The sequence below is a fragment of the Branchiostoma floridae genome, chromosome 19, assembly GCF_000003815.2.
Source record: "Branchiostoma floridae strain S238N-H82 chromosome 19, Bfl_VNyyK, whole genome shotgun sequence".
NCBI lineage: Eukaryota > Metazoa > Chordata > Leptocardii > Amphioxiformes > Branchiostomatidae > Branchiostoma > Branchiostoma floridae.
This window is the reverse complement of record NC_049997.1, coordinates 9,254,866-9,278,185: the sequence shown is the minus strand read 5'-3', so window position 1 is coordinate 9,278,185 and position 23,320 is coordinate 9,254,866. Positions and strand designations below refer to the sequence as shown.

The following is a 23,320-nucleotide window of genomic DNA, read 5'->3' as shown; positions in this document are numbered from 1 at the left end:
TATAATGCGTACAGAGTGAAGCGTGCAGGGTGGTAGACAATATTGAGTTTTTGTACCCAACGTTGTTTGAAAAAGAAAAGGAAAAACAAACTTCTTGGGGCAGTTGTTGAATGAAACATTTGAATCTTAAAGAAGCTTCAAGACTTATTAGCTGTCTTGAGGGGATTGACACTGTACAAGATGTATAGTGTTCTTTAGAATGTTTGCTATCTTAAGCCGATGTCAAGATCGGCACTATAGATTACCAGTGTCTTAAAATCTTTCTTTCACCAGTCTACCTCGGACGCCTCCTCCTTGTTGTTATTTTAAGATAGTGGGAGATAGGGAGCAAGATTTCCAGGGAAGTTTTGATAACCCAGATATAGAGAAATAGACCGGGTAGTTCAAGGACTGTGAACTCCAGGAATCAGCACGCGTCGAAGTGGTTGCACTGGCGGTCTCAAAGAATGTTTATTTTTGAACCAACACACAAGAGTGCAAAGGCAACGGTGGGCCTGCAAGGCGTCCAACGCGGCATGCTATGAACTGGTACTTGGTCTTTAACGTAGCAGATCTGGCCATGTTTTCAAAACATCTACTCTGTGGCCCTCTGTACTGACTCTCTGTCGACATGTGTGATCTTAGTGCACGTCGAAGTTGTGTAACAGTATCCACCGCGAGGAGCAAAACATTTCTGTTTGCAAGGGTTGTTTTCATGTATTTTACACAAAACCTGTCGCCGAGCAAGGCCGATCATGTTTGTAATAATTGCTAAAAGAATTCCGAGTGCATCTGTTTTTTAAGGAATGTAAGAGTAGAAGATGAAGGAATTTCAAGTTAGAAACAATGTAACGTCTAGCCTTTGGTATGCTACAAAGAAGGAAAGAGATGGGATAAGAAGGAGAGATGATGATGATGTCAAGATGGAGAGGACTTAGGGATGAAGAAGAGAAATGAGGAGGAGAGGAATGGAATCATAAGAGGAATAGTAAAGAAAAATGAACTCTTCTAGGATACATTTTAAGGACAATAGCTTTCAAAAGTCCATGGTCACGTTTCGGGCCAGGGGTCTTTCTTTACGTGCCATCCAAGAGGACGTCCATAACCATAGCTAGGTACTCATTTTCACCTGTGTAACTAGCGAATTGGTGTTAAGTGCCTTTACTGAAAAAAATCAAGAATTGGGCCTGCTAGGCATTCGAACCCAGAAGCTTTAACTTCTAAATCAACAACCCGAACCACAAGACCACCTTGCCGTCTTGGCACATCTAACTCTCATCTGGACGTCATAGCGAACATCACACGTGTCTAAGTCATCGCGGCCATATTTAACCACACAACATCACAGCTCTACCTGCTGACAGCGCCATGTGCGGGTCACGGCACAGCTCAAGTATCAACACTCAGCTCACGGCCGCCGCACGTTCAATTGTTAGCGATCAAAGTATAGTGCAACGTAAATGGCAGCCAGCTGTACTGGGCAACTATTAAACGATTCAATTTATCGAGAAAACCCTGGTCTCTATAATAAGACTCCGGCCTGGCCGAATAGTAATAGGGGACGTTTGCCAAAGTAGGAATAAAAGTCTATCAGGAGTTGATTGGCCTAGGAGTGAACAGACCGGCCAGGGGACTGACTGAAAACCCGCATAGTAGCTTATTCTAAACTTATTTGGCTACATTATTCCCTTTTATTTTACCCAGCTGACACACCTGCCTGGAGACTAAGAAAAACCTATAACGAGATCAATGCTACAAATATTTCTACACAGGCTCGTTTGCGTAAGTCAACTTCTTTTATTTTCTGGACTGATAAAGTTGCTTTTTTCTTGTTCAGGGGAAGTATAACTTATTTCTTCTTTTTCTTCTACTGTAAGAAGTTATCCTTGCAAGGTTAAATCATGCCAACATGATCGGCTAGACGTCTGGGTTTGAGACCTCACGCGGGGCTCTACAGGAGTATGATGTGTTTATTAAGAGAAGTGGTGGTGGGTTTCGTGAATGCTGTTGATGCCTGGAACATGTTGTTTGTATGTGTGATTATTTCAACAGCGACTTAGGTCTCAATCGGTCAGACAGGGAAGAAGTAAGGAAAGACTCTGCAGTAAAAACATTGTAAAATAACAAGTATGGGATGAATGAATGACAAAAACATAAAGGAAGGAAGGAATGAATGAATGAAGGAAGGCACAGGGGAATATTACAGATATGATAAATATACTCCAAACAAGAAATTGAAACTGAAATGAATGAGTTGCAGAAACAAATGAGAAACTTGAAGTAAAGGCACAAAAAGTAACTACACTTTTGTCTTAAACCGGTCCCTCTTTTCTCACAGGTATTCCGTCTTGTCATGCTTGTCCCAAGTATAGGTGGTATCTCACTGCACTTGGGGCACCGGTGCGGCACTGTGGTGCTCGAAAGACTTTCAGAGATAAAGAACGAATTTTCTTACGTTTTGCGTATTCTGTTGTCTCCTAATTCATACTTTTACCTATTACGCAATATCTAAATTATAAAAAGATCGGCCAAAATAACACAAACAGTGCCGCAGTGAACTTACCCCGCAGCGTCGCACCGGTGCCCCAAGTGCAGTGAGATACCACCATAAGACTACTGAAACAGTTAATTCTTCACTCGCAATGCATTAGGGGCTCAATCACACCTCTCCACACAGTGCACCCAAACCTGAACCTATTCTCACATCGTTTATCTTACCTATAACTCCTTGTGCGATTAGCTTACGTTTCATGTCCGACACCAGGAAACTACAAATATAACACTCGCTTGTCCCTGGCTTTCACTAGACAATAGGGTTCTTTTAAACCGATCCGATCGGCCTTCAGCGCCAAGTGTTGAGTAAACAGGACTTTCTTGAGGGACAAACATCAGTTGGTATGGGGACCTTGGTTGAATCTTAAGATTGGTAATGGGGTCAGAAGTCAATGGGGCAGCAATGTCTTATACGTCTGAGAGGTTGTGCAACTCTTACCCGACAAATAGAGCGATCTTCTACTTCTTTATTCGTTCTTTGGAATGAAGCCAGACCCTGTAACAAACGATCCAACGAGTGATGTACAGTGCGACTGGAGGTCAAAGCAAAAGATCAAAGCTAGCAAAGGAGTATAGCCGTCCAGAGGGCACCGGAGCATACACACTCCTAGGCCAGCTTCACTCCTCTGCCAACTTTGGACACTAGCGTAGGATATGCTTGGAGATTAGAGTCAAACTGCGGTGTACGTCGCTATGTGGGTGTCAGTGCTCTGTCACCGGGCATTGACCGTTTCGTTGACCTTCTGCCATCTTGAACTTAAAGGTCAACGTGGACAATATGTCAAGTTAAACCCCCTTTCCACTAGGACGGCGCTCTCTCTGTGCTCTCTCTGCGACCTAAAATCGCTACACAAATTGTATATAAAAAAGTATTTTTCTAACGCTTTGTGTCTTTTCAGTCACACTTCTATAGCTACGTTTTGAATGATATACCCAAAGAAGTTGAGTCACAAAAAGTAGGTCACAGACACAGACATAGACATGTCGTCATAGTTGAAGATAGATCACAAACCTGGTCGCATCACAGGAAACCACGCGTCTCCTGAGTGATTGGAATCGTAGTGAATCATTCATTCAATCATTGAGCAATTGTTGCTCAGACAGTACAGTACAGAGTTGGCTTCAACTATGTCAAAGTGACCACGGGGTAAAGTCACTTTAAAAGTGGGTGACCGGGGCAGACGCGTTTGACATACAGATAAATGTTTGTATTGAAAACACGTTACATCATAGAATGAGATTTATATCAATAAGAAAATAGTGTTTATCGCGCCATTGGTAACTGTAGTTTGTAGTGAAAGAAAATGAAGAAAAAAAATAAATAGATGTGATGATTTATTGATCAATGTTTGTTTTAAAAGTACAAATAGCTTTACATAAATTGGAAAAGAGAAATTAGCGAGCGAGTGGGTACGTGAGTTTGAATACAAACGAAAACGGTGGGAAGTGTTTCTTTAATTCAAAAGAAGGTCGAGCCTACTCATTTCAAATGTGACATTAAGCTGGTATTTAGATGTACTCATCTTCAAAGCCGAACTAACAGCTGGTGATTCAAACGGAATGAGTAACAGGTGACCCTTGGTACGTGAGGGGTTAATGGCAATGATGGGAAGGGCACAGAGGGTCGGATCGCTTTCAACGTGTTAAATGGAGTGTCCACAATGGCTTATTATCCGCCTTAGCGTAGCGTGGTGTGAAATCGTCTAAAGGAGTGGAACAGACATGCCGTCATAATGCGTGGGACAGACGATAGTCCCACATTCGGAAACCAGGTGTATTCAGACAATCAATAATTGTCTCTTCTACAGACGTACTATAACTTAGACATATCTTGCCAAGTGATTTAGCATATGGCACCCTGGACGCATCTTATTTTCAATGTGGTATATCCTGAGATTTATCAATTTATCAAGATAACAGACTAGGAATATCTAAAGGAGCTATCTGAGAGTAGGAACAATCTGTGATCGTAATAAGGTTCGTATAGTTGTCAAAGAGATGGGATCTATCGAATGCTTTACAACCACCCCCTCCCCATCATCCACCTGTTCGATATAAGAAACTAGCAACTGGTTAGTAGGTATTGAACATTAAACCTGATATTTCAAGATAAGCATTTATCCAAGTTCCAAATATCCCCTGATTGTAACATCTGTTCTTTTGGCAACACAAATTCAGAAATATAGCTCTCAAAGAGATTGATCTATAACAGTTTTTAGCCCCTTCCCACCTTTTTGGCTTGGAAAACTGGTTAGTGTACATTAAACATGATATTAACTTTAAAGCATTTATCCAAGCTCTAATTTTAACAAGACCGTAACTTCTAGTCGTTTGGTAGCACAACTTCAAAGATATGCTTTCAATGACATAGAAAAAACTGGTTAGTGTATACTTCCATCGAGTGTGATTTTTCCATCTAGGCGTTTATCCAAGCTCCAATTTTAATAAGACTGTAAGTTCTGTTCTTTTGGTAGCACGACTTCAAAGAAAAGCGTTAATAGAGTTGACATTCGGCAGTAAAACCCCAAAGGTTCCACTAGGAACGGCGCGATGACAGAAGGTCCCCTACAGGGAGAAGTCACCACCGCCATGTTCTGTATTACAGAAACACGACTTTCTCATCACCATAACGTGCCCTTGTTGTCTCCATCAAGTTCAACCCCTGCTAACGCACTTGGCCTTGCTGGCATGACGTTGTCTGTTCTGTATTAGATCACCATTACCCAATCCGGCGGCACCAATTGTGAAGTGTCGATCACCTCACGTGGGCTGTGACGGCAAACATGCGAGAGGACAAAGGTTTGTAAGTTGTAAGCTTGAGTTGTGGTGAACCCGAACAAGTTCACTTGTAACAAAGAGTAGTGAGACGGCAGGGGTGCCACTTCAGACAGTGAACTGTCGAGGGTGATAAAACTCGGTAAATTTGGTCAAGTGCAAATCTTGGCAGGCGAGAGAGAGAGAGAGAGAGAGAGAGAGGGGGGGGGGGAGAGAGAGAAAGGGGGATAGGTGTACATGTAAGTGTGGGCATAGGTAATGGGAGTAGAGATGGGAAGAGGAGGCTGGTGGAAAGGGATGATAAGAAAGGAATGACGGAAGGTAGGAAGGAAAGAATGAAAAGAAAACGAACTACAGATGGGCAGAAAAACCAGGGAAGAAAAAGAAAGAAGACGAAGGGAATTACCAGGAAGAAAGTTTAGGGAAGGATGGAAGGTGGGAATGAAAGGAGAAGATAAAGAACCACAGATGAGAGGAAAAACAGGACGAAGGGAAGAAAAAAAAAGAAAACGAAACTGAGAGAAGAGAAGAACGTTTAAGAAGGAAAGACGACAGGTACGAAGGAAAAAAGGAAAAGAAAACTGAGAGAAGGGAAGAAATTCAAAGGAGGAAAGACGGAATATACGAAGGAAAGGAGAGAAAGAAACCTAAGCAGAGACGAAGACAAACAGAACGATTGGAAGAAAAAGGTAAAAAATCAAAACTGAAAGAAGGAAAGATACAAACATAAATGAATCAAAGAAAGGAAGTCAGAGTAAAGGGAAGTCGGGACTGGGTGAAGATGAGGGGGGAGTTGAATTCGATCCAATAAGGATAGGTATATGGGTCAGAAGGCATGGATTGTTTAAACGAGAAACAAACGACGTGATTCCCCCAAAACGCCAGGTTACATCACGCTGAAGTCCATGAATCTTAAAAGTTTGGATAGTGTAATAGTTTTCATGTGTCCGCTGGGATCAATGCCAGGTATACAAGTATCACTGTATGGCGCTAGCTTTACATGTGTCAGACATTAAGTGAGATAGCGAAATCATTTCCACGTTGGCTAACTTGGACCGCGGACAGCGAACGGAAATTAGGCAATTTGTTTGTTGGTAGAAACGCTGTGGTTTTCCTATTATTTGAAGCAATATAACCCTACATAGTGTTATCATTATCGGCTATAGAACGTAGCTCTGTCAGTCAATAGATACGCGTATCTTAATTATAGTATACTGTAATGCATTCAAGTTCGCGGGGATTTAATTTCGCGGTAGCGGGTAAAAGGACTTTTCGCGGTGGATTTAAGTTCGCGGTAACACCATAGGCTGCAGTCTAATACAATAATAGAAAAATTTTCGCGGTGGATTTAAGTTCAAGATGAAGTGGTCACCGCGAAAACCGCGAACATTAATCCACCTCGAACATTTCCGCATTTACAGTATTACACTCAACTAGTGCAATAATAACCATGCGTGTAGACATATTGATCATACTGTAAGTCCCCTTTGAAAGCTGTCAGACTCAATCGTTTCATTTGGGATGGAGGGTGGTAGTCTCCAAGCAGACCCTACGGTGCCTTAGAGATAGTATCAAAGCTGGCCAAGGAGTGTAGCCGGCCAAAGGGAGTCAAACGGGCACCGGAGGTCTGCCTGCACCGAAACAGGGAGGTGCCGCTATACTAAGTACCTTGGTCAGCTTTGATACTATCTCTAAGGCACCGTAGGGTTTGCTTGGAGACTAGGAGGGTGGTACTATTCTAACTACATTGTGAAAGGTGCAAAAAAAGGAGGCCATCTACGTGTGCATCAGGACGGGGGGCGATACAGGCTTCAAAATGAAATTTGTTGACCTTCAATACTATTCCCATGGATCTTATGACATTTACGGTACGGGTGGTCGAAACGACGGTGTTAGATTGACTAGACTGTCCACGAGATTCAACCACCATAACATTACAAAGATGGGGGAGAGAGAGTTTGTGAAACTTAACCCGTGTCCTTCATGGTGTGTAAGTACTGGTATCGTATACATTACGTGATGATGTGCAGCTACTGGTAATTAGGCATGGTTGAGTAGGAAATATCTCGTCTGGATAAACCTTTGGTATTTGGTATGGTAACTTAGTTCATTATCGGATTGCGATGAAGGACATCCTACAGCACTTGGGTTTGGCTAAATGCGGTGAAGTGGATGGATGGCATGGATAGAATCATGACAATCTTTTCACTCGACACCATCTTGTCATGTTGCAGCGTGTCCTCGTGAAACACACAAAGATGCTTATGCGGCTTTTATGCCTGATGCAGCAACACACCAACATGATCGCCGAGGTATTCAAGTTATAAACACCATCTCGTCAATAAAAAGCCTGTCAGAAATTGTGGTATCATCTATTAGTTGTTATTAATTGCCATACATTGTACCCTGTGCGATTGTTGAGCAATAAAATTCATTCATTCATTCATTCATCCGGACGTTTCGATCAATCTGTCGCCGCCATTTTTTTTTTTACCTTTGATATTTGAGTTGTCACGAATGATTTTTTTGGAGAGTGAAGGAGGACCTGACTTCAGTTAACTCGAGTGAAAGGTTGTGACGGATCACATTCAACAGTATACAAACTTGTGCTATATATATTTTCAAATAACGGAAGGTCAAATTTGGTCATCCTTTTTATTGCTTACACACGACAGCCAATAGTTGAAGGTCATGGGCGTGTGGAGGGTCGACTGGTTCGAAGACGTGGGAGGGGGGTCAAGATAATACCTCGGACCTACGTGAGAATGGTGTTAATTTGTGTAGATCAAGAGTTATTTGACTGTAAATAACATATATTTTGCGGTTTAGGTCGACAATGCTATCCTTTCCTTATTTCTACATTTGCAGAACATAAAACGGTTTTAGATTGAAGTAACAGCTGACAAAACAGAAACAACACAGCTATAGAAATATGAAAAACAATATCCCTGAGATGGTGCAGAATCCCGAGTAAGTCGGTCAATTTCATGGTAGCCGTAAAATGAGTCGCCAAGGTCAAGGAAGGTCGAGTCAACTTGGCCTTATTAGCACGCTCCACATGGCGGCCATCTTGGATCGGTTATAGAAGCTGTCCCTTTTGTGTATCAAGTTGGTTTACATGTTATCATTGGTAATGACCGAGCACAGCAGGAGTAAGCTAACCTCACGTATCACACCTCCGTGACCTTGGAAATGGAGTAACATTAAACATTCCCTAATCAAGAGATTAGGCGTGTAATGGCGGCGTAAACACTACAGGCACGTGTGCCAAATCTACAGGGGTATTGGCCGTACGTGTAAATATCACAGTACACTGCACTTAATAAAGCTTGTTGAAAATTTAAAAAAAGTAGAGCAGTCATCCTAAGCTGGTGTGACGCATGATGCTTTTTCACTTAGCTAGTGCAAGGAGTTATCTTAGAGTAGGAACCTCCTTGGCTAGTGGAAGTGCAATGCGGCTTGCATTTCCGGCCAAGCTCACCTGGTCACCCATACTTTTCTTGACAAGTGTAGTGGGCTCTTTATGTTGGACATACATCGTGTGATTGAATTTGCTTATCACGGAGTCCTTCATATACGGCAGAATAAAATGCGTATATTTTACATAGCAGACGAAAAATTTCCCTTATCTAAGTCAAAAGAATCCTTTTTTTATTGCCTTCTATCATCAACTCAGGATAGAAATATTCACCATATTGTACGAGTTTAGTTTGTTTGCAATGTTTTTCTCCGCCATGCCCATTCCATCTCGTTCAGTGTTCTCTAGTTTCAGTCTATGACGTCACTTACATACGCGTGTCAATTTCACACACTATAAAACAGATCGTTATCGTTCAAACATTATCCCTCACAAACTGGGGAAACACTTGACTTCTTTTCATCATCCGGCTGATGACAAATGCCCCCCCCCCTCCTTGCGGAGTGATATGTCCCCCACTGGGCTGTAAAAAGTGTCCCGCAGCGACAATCTGGGACCTGTTCGCAAGCCGATTTGTCTTGAAGGGGTGCCAAGATTCCTGGCCTTACTTTCAAAATAAGGCACTTTGCTACAGATTTGTAGAGGGCAGAACTGAGGGTAAGGCGAGACTTAAGTTCAACACTTTCCTTCTGTTACTACTTATATATGAAGCAGCTTCCGATTCTTGGAAAATAAAGCACTGGGAAACTAGAACAGTCAAAACTGCCCAAGAGGACAATTCAAGGGACCAAAATCTGGTCTATGTGGACAGGTGGTCAGTATAGACAGGATTCCTAATGATTTAAAGACAAATTGGCCAGGTCATCCTTATTCATATGTATTTGTTTAGCTCTCCATTTTGCTATAGGCATGATGACCCTTACAAATAGTAAATCTTCAAAATCTGGAAGTAGAAAAAAGAACTGGCGATCTTGGATTCTTCCTGAAAAGTAAGTGTATCCCTTTCTGGGTTGTTTCCAGTTCAAGTTTAAATATAAGTGCTTGCAGAATTGATGAAAAGCGACTTTCAATACCACCCACGGCCAACTGTACATGTAACACAATACTTGAGAGTTCACCTACCTACGTACAACATAACAGTTCTTCGGTATCTCATACAGAAAACTTCAAATCGAACTCAGCAGTTGTACATTCCCGCCTACGACACAATTAACTCCTTACCTTATCCCGAATACAATCTCCAACTAAAGCATTGTCCTGCCACATGTATTTCTGTAACAGGTGGGACCTGAACTTGAGCAGGGTAACCTCCATTGCCTTTTGTTAGGATTATTTATAGACCTGACTTTTCTTGTCTTTGTCAACTTGGTAGTAGAGATCTATACCTAACATTATATGTTAGTATATGAAAAATGCAGTTATTACAATATACAAAGTTTGCCTCCCTACATAAGGACTATGATTTTAGATAATGGTTTATAGCACTTGGAACATGTTCTGATGAGACAGCCTGCACTGGCCGGCATCAGAGTACTCACGACGTGCCATAATAATCTCTTTCAAGATTGAGGACACTGAAAAGAAAAAGAAAACTAGAGCCCCCCTCCCCTTCCCTTCAAGGTCATCGCCCTGGACTTCGAGGTCACGCGAGACTTCCGCCGCGAGACTTCACCTGCTGTCTCACCATTTCAGACCGTGAATTCAGTTTTACATCGTGTCTCATCGTAACAGTTTTAATATGTGTCAGATGTTTAGCCCCTGGGACAATAGCCTAATTCCGGCCAACAAATATGTATCGAGAAATTTACTTGCCACTTATGTCAAGACTATCTGTACATAAATCTGGCAAGAGGTTGAGGAAGAAGAAACAGAATCAAGTAGACTATTTCAAATTGGCGTAACGTCTAAAGTTACAGTTTGGCACACAGACCCAGCGAGTGCAAGAATTACCACTGTGCGGCCTTGACACGTCTTCTAAGTAACAAGTCAACTTCAAGCAGAACTACTTTTTTCGGAAGTGGACTCATGAGGACGCGTACGGTTCTTAAGCAAGAGCAAAGTGCCGAATGGAAGAATGATACACTTTGTACATTTCTCATGAGCTCAACACTGAGATCTGTCTTTGACAGGATAATGCTAAAGTTCTTATGTTCTATGATTTTGTTATATGGTGTTACTTAACATTACTTTTGTTATATGCTTTGCTTGTCTGTATTTGTTTCAATGTTCTTTTGTACTCTCAGTTTGTTCCTGATGACGGCACGAAAATAAGCATGTTGAGCTTGAGTGTGTCGCCATCATGTTATGTATTTATCTGTTGCAATAAAAAAAAAATGCTAAAGGCTCGTTTGACTGACCGTTTTGGACTGACTGATGTTCGCGAGATCTTTGATCTCGAAGCAGATGTAGACTAGTTGTAACTTTTTTCAACCTCAAAGTTGAAAGTGTGGTCATTTGCTCCGAAGAAACTAGACCTTGGTAAACATTACGATGTTGCCTGTCTACATCTGCTTGGAGCTGGGGATGAAGATTCTATGACACTTTTATGTGTATGTATGTAAAACTGTTCTGTCGATAGACTGTGTCACATATCGCCGAGAATGATGGCAGTATTTATGTCAAATCATGAGGCATATGGTTAAAGGTCACCGATCCCATTATCGAACTTTGAACTCCATGGTCAAGTGACACAGGGGCAAAACAACAAAAGCTGTCCACTAGACTCTAAGGGTCGAAAGGGCTCGCCCCTAAACCTAAACGTGTCTGCTCTATACATATAACGCTATACTTGCTGACATAAAAATGACAAGAGCTTGGCATTTCAATGCCAGAAGTCGTGAATTATAGACAAATAAGTGACTATGGGTCAACATGAAACAAAAAAATGGTCGGTTAACTAAATTAAAGCGCGAGCTTTCCATTATTTTCTCAATTATAACTCTATAGCTACATGTTGTATGGACATACTGCACTCTACAGCCGGTTGCATTGTTAATTGAAAAATCACTTGTGTTTACCAGCTTTAAAATGTTACATGATAAAATGTGCATATTTGGATTATTTTAGGCTGCAAGTATCTTGTGAAAACTCGGGTCTTGAGAGTAACTCAAGCGGAAACAATCCACTGACAGAATTAACAGGTGTCACCCGGGTACATTTTGGCGGGAACAAAAATGCAGACGGTATTCTTTGAAGACGGGATGTGATTATGATGATATTGCGTGAGACATTTTTTACGAACAGGGACTTCAAATCCTTGTAAGAGATCAAACGTAGATTGGGATTGGAATACCAGGTGTTCAAATGCGAACATGGTGGGAACGGAGAAAACTGTCTACTGCGTATCCATGGTGACAGCTCACCACTGTTTCTGCCAAGGACATTATATGATTATGCATGTGTAGTACAAATAGGCAAATATATCGAGGACTGTTTGTACCTTAGAACCAATAGTGTACATGACAAGCTAGACTCAACATGTTGACTTATTCGTATCCATAGATATTCATATATGTCTGTTTAGTTGTACTGTAAGTAGTTGTTATAGACCTTAGGCCACAGCAAGTAAATTTTATGGATGACATCCGCGCGCTCATTAATTTTCGCCTGATTTCAGAAAAAAAAAACAAGAATTTTTTTCTTCTTCAGGGAAGGCCGGATAGACGAAAATGGGTAAAGGTTGTGTTGTAACCTAATCATTGAATGTAGAATTGACACTAGAGACTCTGTAGCATTGCCTGTAGTTGCAGAAGTGAAACTTGATAGATAGTTGTAAAAGTGGCACAACTATGGAAGCTCTGAGTGTAGTTGCCAACATGGTTAATGATACCAGTCTACCACACTAGTGTCACTTTAACTACACTGGTGCACTTCTTAAATACAGGAATGAATGCTTTGTTGGCTGTGATGCCATATTTTGTCACTTCAAGTCTTGTAACAACGTCTATTTTGAAAACTTGCCATCTTGTTTTTTTTTACCCATCTTGTTTTTTTCGCCCTATCTCATTATTTTTGCAGTCTGCAGAGGATGTCATCCATGGAATTTACTTGCTGTGGCCTTACGAAAGTCGCTGTACTTTTGTTTGTCAAAAAAGATTTCCTATATTTCTATAATGTCTTAACTCTGACGTGACAACGCCTCTTATCAAACTGTGACACATTTTCCAAAACGACAGATTTATTTCAGAATATTTATACCTTTCCAACGTTATGTTACATCTGCTGAGACAAGCACGGTCCGTATATCGTCTGTACAAACAAGATAAAGCTGTAGATCCGCCTTGTTGACCATCGCTGAGCGAGTAATCACGAACCCATACTGGAGATACAACCTCTCGCTCCCGCACGCAAACAGAGCATAAAACGTCCATCCAAACATTCGTACATTGCCAAATCAAACCGTCAATAAATCATGTCTGCTTTAAGGATTTAATAAACTGTGTTTAGAGCAGAAATTAAGACTCGACTCTCAAATGAAGAACAAAGAAGCTGTTCTCTTTCACCACTTTGCGTACGAGTCCTTGAATGACCCCAAGGTCACGAAGGTCGTACATGTTAGAGTCTAACAGCGCTCTAGGACAAAAGCAACATACAGAAAACAATAGTGATGTCTAAGGTGAAAAGCAAAGTAGTATGTTTTTCACCACTTGCGTACAAGTCGTCAAATGCCCCCCTCTCCATTCACCCCAAGGTCAACAAGGTCGTACATTTTAGAGGCTAACATACAAAAGCGAATCAGTGGTGACGAATACTTCTGACAACCGTCTGTTTTATGTACTTGCATTGTTACCGTTGTGAGTCCTTGAATGCCCCCCTTTCATTTCAAGGTCAACAAGGTCTTGACGCTGTTACATCTTAGATGCTAACAACGTTCGAAGACAAAAGCGAATCAGTGATGATGAATAGTTCCGACAACCGTCTGTTTTATGCACTTGAATTGTTGTCGTTGAATGCCTCCCTTCACCTTTAGTTCAGCAAGGTCGTAACGTTATTACATCTAAGATGCTAAGAACGTTTCAAGACAAAAGCAAATCAGTGAAGATGAATAGTTCTGACAACCGTCTGTTTTATGTACTTGAATTGTTGCACTTGGGAGGACGAGAGATGCTTACACAGCCGGGGTGAGACGTGCGACGGGAGAGTTAGGGTCGATGAAAGATGGGCTACAAACTGTATTGTACTCAACATCATTCCACGTGCCCGGGCCCCAAATCTCTTTACAGAGTGCATTAACGTCAACTATGATTTAAACAGAGTTTATGAACCCTATATATTTACGAATTGTTGTTTTTGCTGTCCTCATGTGGACAGACTGAGTTTAGTATGGCAAGGGTGGGTGACGAAGGACTTTTGTCGTCAGACCCTTACATGTGAAGTCAATGGCATCACTCAATTAAGTACAGAGCATATATGGTATATCTCAAGATCTGTACTCTTACTCAAAACGCGTACTTTTAATCATAGCTTTCGGAATCTATTTTTTGGATCAACAGCAGGCTTTGCACACACTTGTTTCCTGAAGCATTCGTGTACATAAAACGCTATCTATCCAAGAGCTTTCGACGTAGCATTTGTTTTTCGTCTTGACAGCCAGCCTTTCTTCTAAAACAAATCTGGTAACAGGAGGCACAAAAGGCGATCTCTGGGCCTTGAGAGGGTCAGGATCCCTGCAACATATTCTCTGCTGCGAAGGAAGACATCTGTGGAACCTGGTCAGGCCAGGGACGGGACAGGGAGGTAGACATGCATGGGAAAGACTTCGTAGCTTATATAGCAGGTTCTCTGGGCCTATTTGCTTCCTTTGCTGGCTAGGAAAGACTCACTGGCGACCATATTGCTCACTTTCTGAGTGTGTAGCAGGTTACTTTTTACGGTTTAGCACCAGTTATTTGATGTAAGCACACGAGGAAAATTGACATGGGATATAACCAATTTGTGTTATATATTTTGCATCAAGGATTATTTCAATTAAAAATCTTTGTGTGTTTTTGCATTTAAGACCTTTGGACGTACTTGTGTTGAAAATAACTACTAATTATCTGTTAATTGGCCTTGAGCGAGTAATCACGAGCCGGTATATAGAGATACAGCCTCCCACCACCGCACGCAAACTGAGCATTATTTTGCCATTAACCGTCCATCTTAACATGCTTCCATTGCTAAACTAAGCCATCTTAAAAATCATATGTATGTTTTTACGTTCTTGTACCTATTTACGTTAAAACGAACTCCCAAATATCTGTTAATTGGCCTTGACCTCATCACCTTCCTAACTCCTAAGTGGCATCAAATAGCCGGGTGGCTGGGTCAAGATGGAATAGGTTCTACGCGTTCCATTCCTGAGTAGACGTCGTGTCCTTGAGAATTGTACTTTACACGACTACCTGAATTCATCCTTGAATAGAATAGTTTCATCAGGTTGGTACGTCGTTGAATTAAAAAGACTCTTTTTACACAACCATTGCTTTATTTAGTCAAACGATTGTGAACCAGTCAGTATTGCCCTGAAGAAGGTGCACGTGACAGACTCATCGAAACATTGGTGTGAATAAAGCAATGATTTGTATAAAAAGAGTATCCTTATGGTTCAATACCTGACTTCGTTTGGGGACTTAAAAAGCTTTGGAGGGAGAAGGAATGGCTTCATCTTCTAATAAAGGTCAATAAAATGCCTTGACCAAAGTGACGACAGGACTTTTCTTCTCAAGCTGTGACTGTATGACCCCCCTCCCTCTTTGCTTTACATTGAGCTTTGCAACAGTTGTAAGAACACCCCTCGTAATTCTGGGTTAGAGATTGAGACTTTGACTGTTTATTTGTGTGGACTGGACAGACGTTCGCTTCTTACTGCCGTAATTCGAAACATTTGTTATTTTTCTAACACTGATTATTCCACCTTTCACCTCCACTAACCTGTCATCGCACCAACTTAATGAAAAGCACATTAACTCCTATGGTGTTGAGTGCCACTGACCTATAACCCGTCAACCCTTAAAGTCATCACTCGCGCTAAGGAGTAGGGTATGGATAAGAGGGGGGTTGAGGTATATGGGAATAAAGCTTAAGAAATGCGCAGAAGAACTGAGAAAGGGCAAATATAAACTGAGAAATTAGTAGAAACAAATATTTTTATTTTCTAGCGTTATAGTCATAAAAGACTATCATGACCCATCGGATATAAAAGAAGCATAATTAGTCTAGGGGGGCATCGAGTGTTTGACTGACTGCGCTAGCGGTCTTATATCTAAAAGTCACAAGTTCGACCTTAGCCTGAGCACCATCCTCCGTAGTGACCGCTGGCTCACTACTTTCGCTTGCTAAACACCGATAGCTAGTTTGACCTTGTGTCATTGGGAAAGGCACTTTACAAGACCTCCATCACTCCACCCAGGTGTAATAAAGATATGGATACCTGAGTCCCGATATCGGTTGTGGAGGTATAATATAAAAGGCGGTGAAAGGAGAGGGATGGACTCCACCTTCCAATATCGTGCCCTAGACACAATATTGATAACAACCCACTGTCCCTATGGCCTCAGAGGGGCCAAGGGCTCACCTCAAAAAAGTACTAAAGCTATATTTGTGGCTTTTGTGACTGACTTTTGAACAGACAGCAGCAGGTGAACTTAACAAGCGTTAGGTTTGAAATCAAAACCTGAATAGAAGCCTATCTACAATGTCCGCCATTTCATACGTGCCCCCTCCCAACTTACTAAAGCCCAACGTATGACCTACTATTGCTTATTACCGACACCCCGCAGCGCCCCTCCCTTACCCAATTAGACAGGACTTAGATAAGAAATCCCACAATGATATCAGAGATGAAACCGGAGAAATGGCGCTTAAGCCAGGACCTGGCAGCGCAGAACAGGCTGCGTGTCGTCTATCCAGGCCTGACCACAAGCCACTGGGTCTTTCTTAGAAGGAGGGTGGAAAACAAAAGGAAACACTGGAATGAGTAAATGATCATAACAAGAGAAGTGGTAGACTCTTTCGCAAAGGAAAGGCTGCAATCTCCAGACAAGTGCACTCTATAACAAATCTAAATGCCTAAAGTTTGTATTGATGAAGAATCTATAAAAGATTGTCGATGAAACATCAAGACGACATAGACTTCCAACAACTCTTGACCCATTGTTGATGTCACGTATATGCGCATAAAGTCTTGGGCCTTGAGAAATCTGGTCAGATGGCCAAAGAGGACTAATAAGCGATTCAGTCGAGAATAACACACACACGCACACGTACATACACACGCTACCCAAAACATAACCTTCTTGGCGAAGGTAATAATGAAACCGTCCGTACCACTGCCAGCCCGACATCCTGCTCCCGCCTCTTGAGTGACGCTCCGTAGCAGGTCAGGATGAGACAGGCGCTGAAGCTCAGCATGGTGCAGACTGGGGGAAACAAAATATGTCGGTCAGGTGGAATGATGGACTCGGTGGTTGATTGTAGGAATGAATAACTAGTTGACCTCGCCGTCATGAAATTGTTCGCTGGCCAGCATTCCTCCTCACACAGAGAAAGTATCACACATACATACGTGTATTCAGTCTCTATTTCAAGACTGACCTTGCATAAGAACTGGGACCTAGTGATATTGGTTGATTGGTTAATGGATTGTTTTGAAATTGGTTGTTTTGTTGGTTGTGTTTTTTTTCTAACTAACGCCAGCTAAACAGCCCTCAACTTGGTATCTGCCGAAACTCTTTGTCTCATGATCAACCGTCCTCTTTGACAGGTCGCTGTCAGGAATTCATGTCTTGCTTATGTCTACTCTCACTTACATGTAGTTCTGAGATTTATTGGGCGTTAATTTCCAGATTCAGATAAACCAAACATGCAACACAGATATCATTCCTTCCTCGGGAAACTATTTCACTTCACACACCCCTTCCCCACCTCTTGTCACCAAGGCAACAGCTTGGAATCGTCCAGAACGCGCTGAGGTAATTATCGTCTGATAGTCTCGTTCCCAGGGCCTATACCTTTGACCTTGAGGGTCACGGCGCGTTTGATTGTACAGCTGTTGGAGACATTCCTTTGTTCCCTTCCCAGCGCGACCAATAGACCATATTTACAAGAAGGAGACTTGCTGTGCGTCTTAGAATCCGTAAATCCCTTCGGCACGTCTGAAGACAAACGATTTATACTGTGTCTATTTGTCCGACAAATTACAGCGTGTAAAGACCTGTAAGATTGATGTGAAGTTGTCTGGGTGCGAATATTATCTGGGTTTTGCGGCTCAGGTAATGGATAACAGGTATGCGACAAGTACAAAGCCTCCAATCCAGCTTCAAATGTCATTGCAGGGCAGAATTTCTTTCCTCGATTAAGGGATCAGGAATTCTTGTTCGTACATAGATGCCAAAGAAGATGAAGACCAAATCCTTTTCATAACAGCACTACAGCACGTCTTGTATACATAGACTGAAGGGAATGACAGCAATCTTTAAGGAGGGCCACACCTAGAGCAGTCTTTATAAACCACCACATGTCTCAAATACAGTAGGTATGTGTCTTTTGTCATAGTTCTAACTCCTCTCATTTCCCCCGCGTCTGGGCAATTATGTAGTATGCTGGTACCTCGTCAAGAAAGTGACGGAATCTTTTGTTGACTTTGACCTTGTAGCGTTTGGTCTCTTTTTTCGAGGACGCTATTAGAATAGTTTCTTGAATCCAGAGAAGAGTCAGATAAACCGAAGTCTTGGCTACTGGGGTCTAGACAAGCCCCGGGCCTTACCAGATGATACTACAGCACCGAGCCAGCTAGTTAAAAAAGATAGTTCGTGCAAGGCTTAATCCTGTCTATAAACCACCAAGTTGAATCCAATCCACTTCCTCTTAAAATCGCTTACCCGCTGGGTTAGGGAGCCCACTGTATATAAATCTCCTCTCTGCTTTCTTTACAGTGTAAAAAGCTCCTTGCTTTCCGTAAACTTTATCATTACAGGGCGGTATGTGTTACTGCCCTTATCGACATAGACGCATGACTTATTTCTCAGATCGTAATGCCACTGTGCTATCATTTAAAGATACCCCTATATAATCATAAGATTAGAGGCAATCTAGAACGAAACCTATGATTATTGTCATTAACGTTATCGTCTTCAGACATCTGAAATAAGTCTGGAAGTTTAGCCTGCACAAAACATTTTCTTTGTTAACGTTACATTGAAGGCCGTTTTGCCCGTGTCAGTCTCCCATTGTTGTTATCCTGTACTTCTGAACAAACTGTCTCAGGTGACGTCTTGTTTTTCAACCAGTGTCTAGATCTAGACTTGAGATTCGTCGGTTAGACGCGCTGCAGACGATAGAGGAAGACCCGGCTTCTTTTGGCGGGAATGACGTCACGATCAGACGACAGTACAACATCATAGGCCGACAGTGCTCAGCTGACAAAGCAATCTAGTCGTAAAAGTGGGTCGATATCATCAGACGATTCGACCTAGAAACACGTATGTTAGGTTACACACACATTCCTCGGTCAGAATCTGAGAGACAAAAGGCGGAACTAGCTTTCCTCTCACAATTGGCGGGAAATTGACTGCAGGCAGTAGAGGTAATCTTTTCATTGGATTGACCAATTACCAGATATGTGACATTTATGTGAGGAAGTTATTGTCTCAAGGAGGTATTTCTACGGCCATCTGGCGGGAAATAGACTGTTTTTGTGGCTTACGCAGTCCTATCATGACGATATGTCTTGAAAGACACAGGGTGTTAAAAGATTTATATATGATACCAGTTTCAGACCACAGCGTTTGGCAACGAACCTCTAGGGACACAGCCATGTGTTTTTGAAAGCAATGGGCTGTAAATCGCATCAAATAAACTCAGGCCGTATTCTGGAGAAAAGATAACATGTCAACGACTGGGGCGATCTTTTGACATTACATAGGTGATGATTTAACGGTAAATAAAACGTCTGTCGACCCGGAGTTGAGGGTAGAGTGCGAGAGAGAAAGCGCAGGCAAGGCCCGGATGCGGACAGACGAGTTATCGCTGGAGTTTTTGAGCGACGTTTTGAACCGTTGCCAAACCAACATTTAAACCTATCGATGCCCTCTCTTGTTGCAGGGATTTCAAAACATCTGGAGAAACACAAGAGTTAAGAATTCTGTCCTGCGGGCGAGTGTGTTTGGTGAACCAACGGGGACAGTAGACTGGTATCTAGCCGTATCATAGCTCCCGAGTCTCTTCTGCCCCCTCCGCAAATATTTGTGGAGCGGACAGATGAGGCTTGGGGGCTATCATACGGCTGGGTACCAGGCTACGTGGACAGTGCCGCTTTGGTTCTCTTCAAGCATACGTTAGGCTCCGGCTTGGTACCTCCATAAGATCTTCACGGCGGTTGTATTTTCACTAGCGTTTGTGTGTCTGTGCGTGTTTATGTGTGTGTGTGTGTGTGTGTGTGTGTGTGTGTGTTTGTCTGTCTGTCAACAAGAGCTGGATGGATTGTTTTTATATTTGGTGTGTGGTGGGACGGTGGGACAAAAGCTTGAAATGATAAGATTTGGGGCCCCCTGGTGACTTCCCTTGGTACTGCAGCGTAACTTCATGTTTTGCTTTGTCGTATTCCGAACAAGCGATACGATGTTTAGGCGTTAGCTCTTGTGCTTGGGGAATTGGGTGACGTAAATTTGGGTCCCCTTGTTTTGGATGTCTTTTAGACGTTTTATAGGGTTTTAGTTTTGTCAGGCTTCCTTGTTGGCTGGCAGACAAAAAGAAAATCTGACCAAATTTAAATTCCTATGAAAACACATTACAAGACATCCCAAACAATCTGAGACCTAACCTCTTCGAGAGAGAACCACTGCAAAGCATAGGCGCTCTCTCCGCCGAACCCGGTCATGTGTTAGCGATCTTTTAGGTGGTCTGCCTTTCATAAACTCGGGCTGACCTTTAAATGCAGGGGTCAAGACCCCTCCTAGGACGGAGCGGACAGAAGTGCTTGAATATTTCCTTTGTTTTGGCTCGCTCCTTTAAACGGTCGTTACAGGTCGGGAGCAAGTCGTGTGGCGGTCGGGTGACGTCAGCGTCGTCTGTCATGCGCGTCCATTCGACCTTGGCGACACCTGGTAACATCCGGGGTACCAGTACAACATGGAGTCGTTCTTTATTTTTCATTTCAACACCAACGTCTGTAAAATTAACTGTCAATTTTTTCTTGAACGACATTGAACGATGTAACTTAAGCAAATATAACTTTTCTCTCTCTGTCTACCACTCTTATCTTGCCTTCACTCAGTATCCAGCTATAGAACTCATTAAAGCATAAATGCGGACGGTGCCAAGTGGGCTGTATTTCAAGTTCATGGCTCAAGGTCGGTGACCAAGTGCATACCAGTGAAAGAACTGAACCAGACCTGTTACGAGATTTGGACCACGATAACGTTTAGAACGACGCTGCCGTCCGCTTGAGACCTTGAGAAATTTGGCCGATGCTACCACGACCTCAAAATCTAATCCCATAGTTACAGCCAAAGCCTTGACTTAAACATTCCCTTTCTGTATACGCAGCTGACTTTGTAACGTTTGTCTAGGAGTCGGGGACCCCTCTCGGCTATCCTTCCGCGCCGGGGGCAGGCGAGACCTTGCCCGAGAGCCGGGGCTTTCCTGCCGCCTTGGTGCGAGTTCTTGCCGACGGCGATGTCAGATTCATTCATGCGTCTTCAGACAACGCGCCCGCCCTTTTCCTCTCATTCACTGCCAGCGAAAGTAACAAGCACTGTCGAGTCGCTTAAAATACCTCGACACATTGTATCCCAATGTTTGGGCGTCAAATGTATACCGCAGGTATTGCCTTGCGGGCTAGTTGGGCCCATGCCCGGTCTCTTTTCAATTCCGATCGAGACTGACGAGATGGGCATCACAGGCTGGTAATGTACACAAAACACCCGCGCCCCAATATGTTCTCAATCTCACGGTAATAATAACACGCTTGTTGACACCGAAGATGCGTTCATTATGCGAACCGCTGGCAAGAGATACTTCCAGTCAACATCTCTAAAGCCTGCGACTTGGCTAGCAACGGTATACAACGTTGGAAACAAAGCGCTATGCCGCTTTTAACACCACAAATGTAAGATTGTTGACTTAAAGGAAGATTTAGCTCTATTTGTGACGGGCAGGAAAGAAGAGAACAAGAGGAATCTAAACAATCCTGATCTGACTAGGTAAATCACGACTGATTCTCCACCAGACGACCTTACCTTAGTAAGTCCACCGCTCCTTGCCCCGGCCCTTCGGCGTTCAAACAATTCCACCAATGAGTCCCCCTGGCAAGGCACTGTTCTCTGGCGGTGCGTCTGGTGCTCGACAGTAGTTGTCCTCAAAATAAAACACTCTTCCCTAGCAACACCCCGGCTCCAGAGTCGGACGATTTAAAAATGTCACTCCCGAGCTCGGCGGGTCGCACCAATGCCACTGTTGTTTAGCCGTTCATGTCCCAGTGCTTGCTGACAGGACGCGCATGCGCGGGATTCCCCCAGGGCCGCGGGAAAAATTGACAGTGTCAGACGAGAGTTTGATACAAGGATCAGATTGAGAGACTAGAATTCCTCTTCAGCAGACCCTATCACGCAGGCATTCGTTGTAGTTGTCAATCAAGAATGGACCGTACCAAACTTGTGTAGGGGAGGACAAGACAAAAAAAATCATGTCCCAGAGTTACCAAACTTTGACAGACGCCTTATTAGTGACGCTGGAGAACGATATTAGGAATAAAAACGGTGGCTGGGAACTATTATGATTTCTCACGTTTTCATTCTAAAATGTGGCATTGGCCATGGTGTAAATAGAGAATCTACAAGTTTGAAATATACCCGAAGGTGCTTCTAACAAATCGACTACTACTATTGTGAAGATCCCCACCTGCCTTTCATTGCTACATGTAGGACAACTTTAGGTGGTCCTCCTTCCCGCCCAATTCGCTGTATCCCATCCGTGTATCACACCTGTCAGACATTCTCTTACTTGTCCCTTTCACTTTTTCATGAACAGCTTGCACTTAATCCGTACACCTGCAGCAGAGAATAATTGGTCCTTAACTTGAGCCCATCTCCACTATCTCCGGGACATCACAGGAATACCGAGCGCTCTGACCCCCAGCAGGATTAAAATGACACCCATTCATTTTACACGCGGTGTCTAGTGTCAGTTATGTGGGGGTCGACGACTCGCACAACAGCGGTCCTCTGTATATGGTGAGATCGCCACATGTACATCATACCACTACTGAACAGTGCTTCTGTACTTCGTGTACCAGTGAGGGGTGAAGGGGCAACTAGCAGGTGGACACATGCTGAGAGAGACTGGACGCCGTTGGCGAAAGAGCAGCGATACAAAGGGTCATCAGACGACAATGGCGAACCTTTGTTCTACGTGACAAGCCCCTGTTAGACCTCAGTGGTGCAGAGTTTATTTCCAAGCAGATGTAGTAACTTTTCTCAAGTTTCCCACCAGTAGCCAGAACATAGGGCTTTGCGGCTAAGGCATTGGGTATTCTCTAAAACAGGAAGCTTGAGAAACATTACGATTTGCCCTTTTTACATCTGCTTGGAGATAAACGCAGAGTCAGCAAACGTTTCT

General features: G+C 42.9%; 1 protein-coding gene across 1 annotated transcript in view; it reads right to left on the bottom strand.

Moving 5' to 3' along the window:
* Positions 1-22,316, bottom strand: part of LOC118407203 (collagenase 3-like) — a 37,848-nt gene extending 15,532 nt beyond the window's left edge. The window contains exons 1-2 of the mRNA XM_035807628.1: positions 21,943-22,316; positions 17,033-17,124 (exon numbers count right to left, since the gene is read on the bottom strand). Coding sequence (XP_035663521.1) covers positions 17,033-17,116 — 84 coding nt within the window. The 5' untranslated portion in view covers positions 17,117-17,124; positions 21,943-22,316. The remainder of the gene's footprint in view (positions 1-17,032; positions 17,125-21,942) is intronic.
* Positions 22,317-23,320: the final 1,004 nt, after the last annotated feature.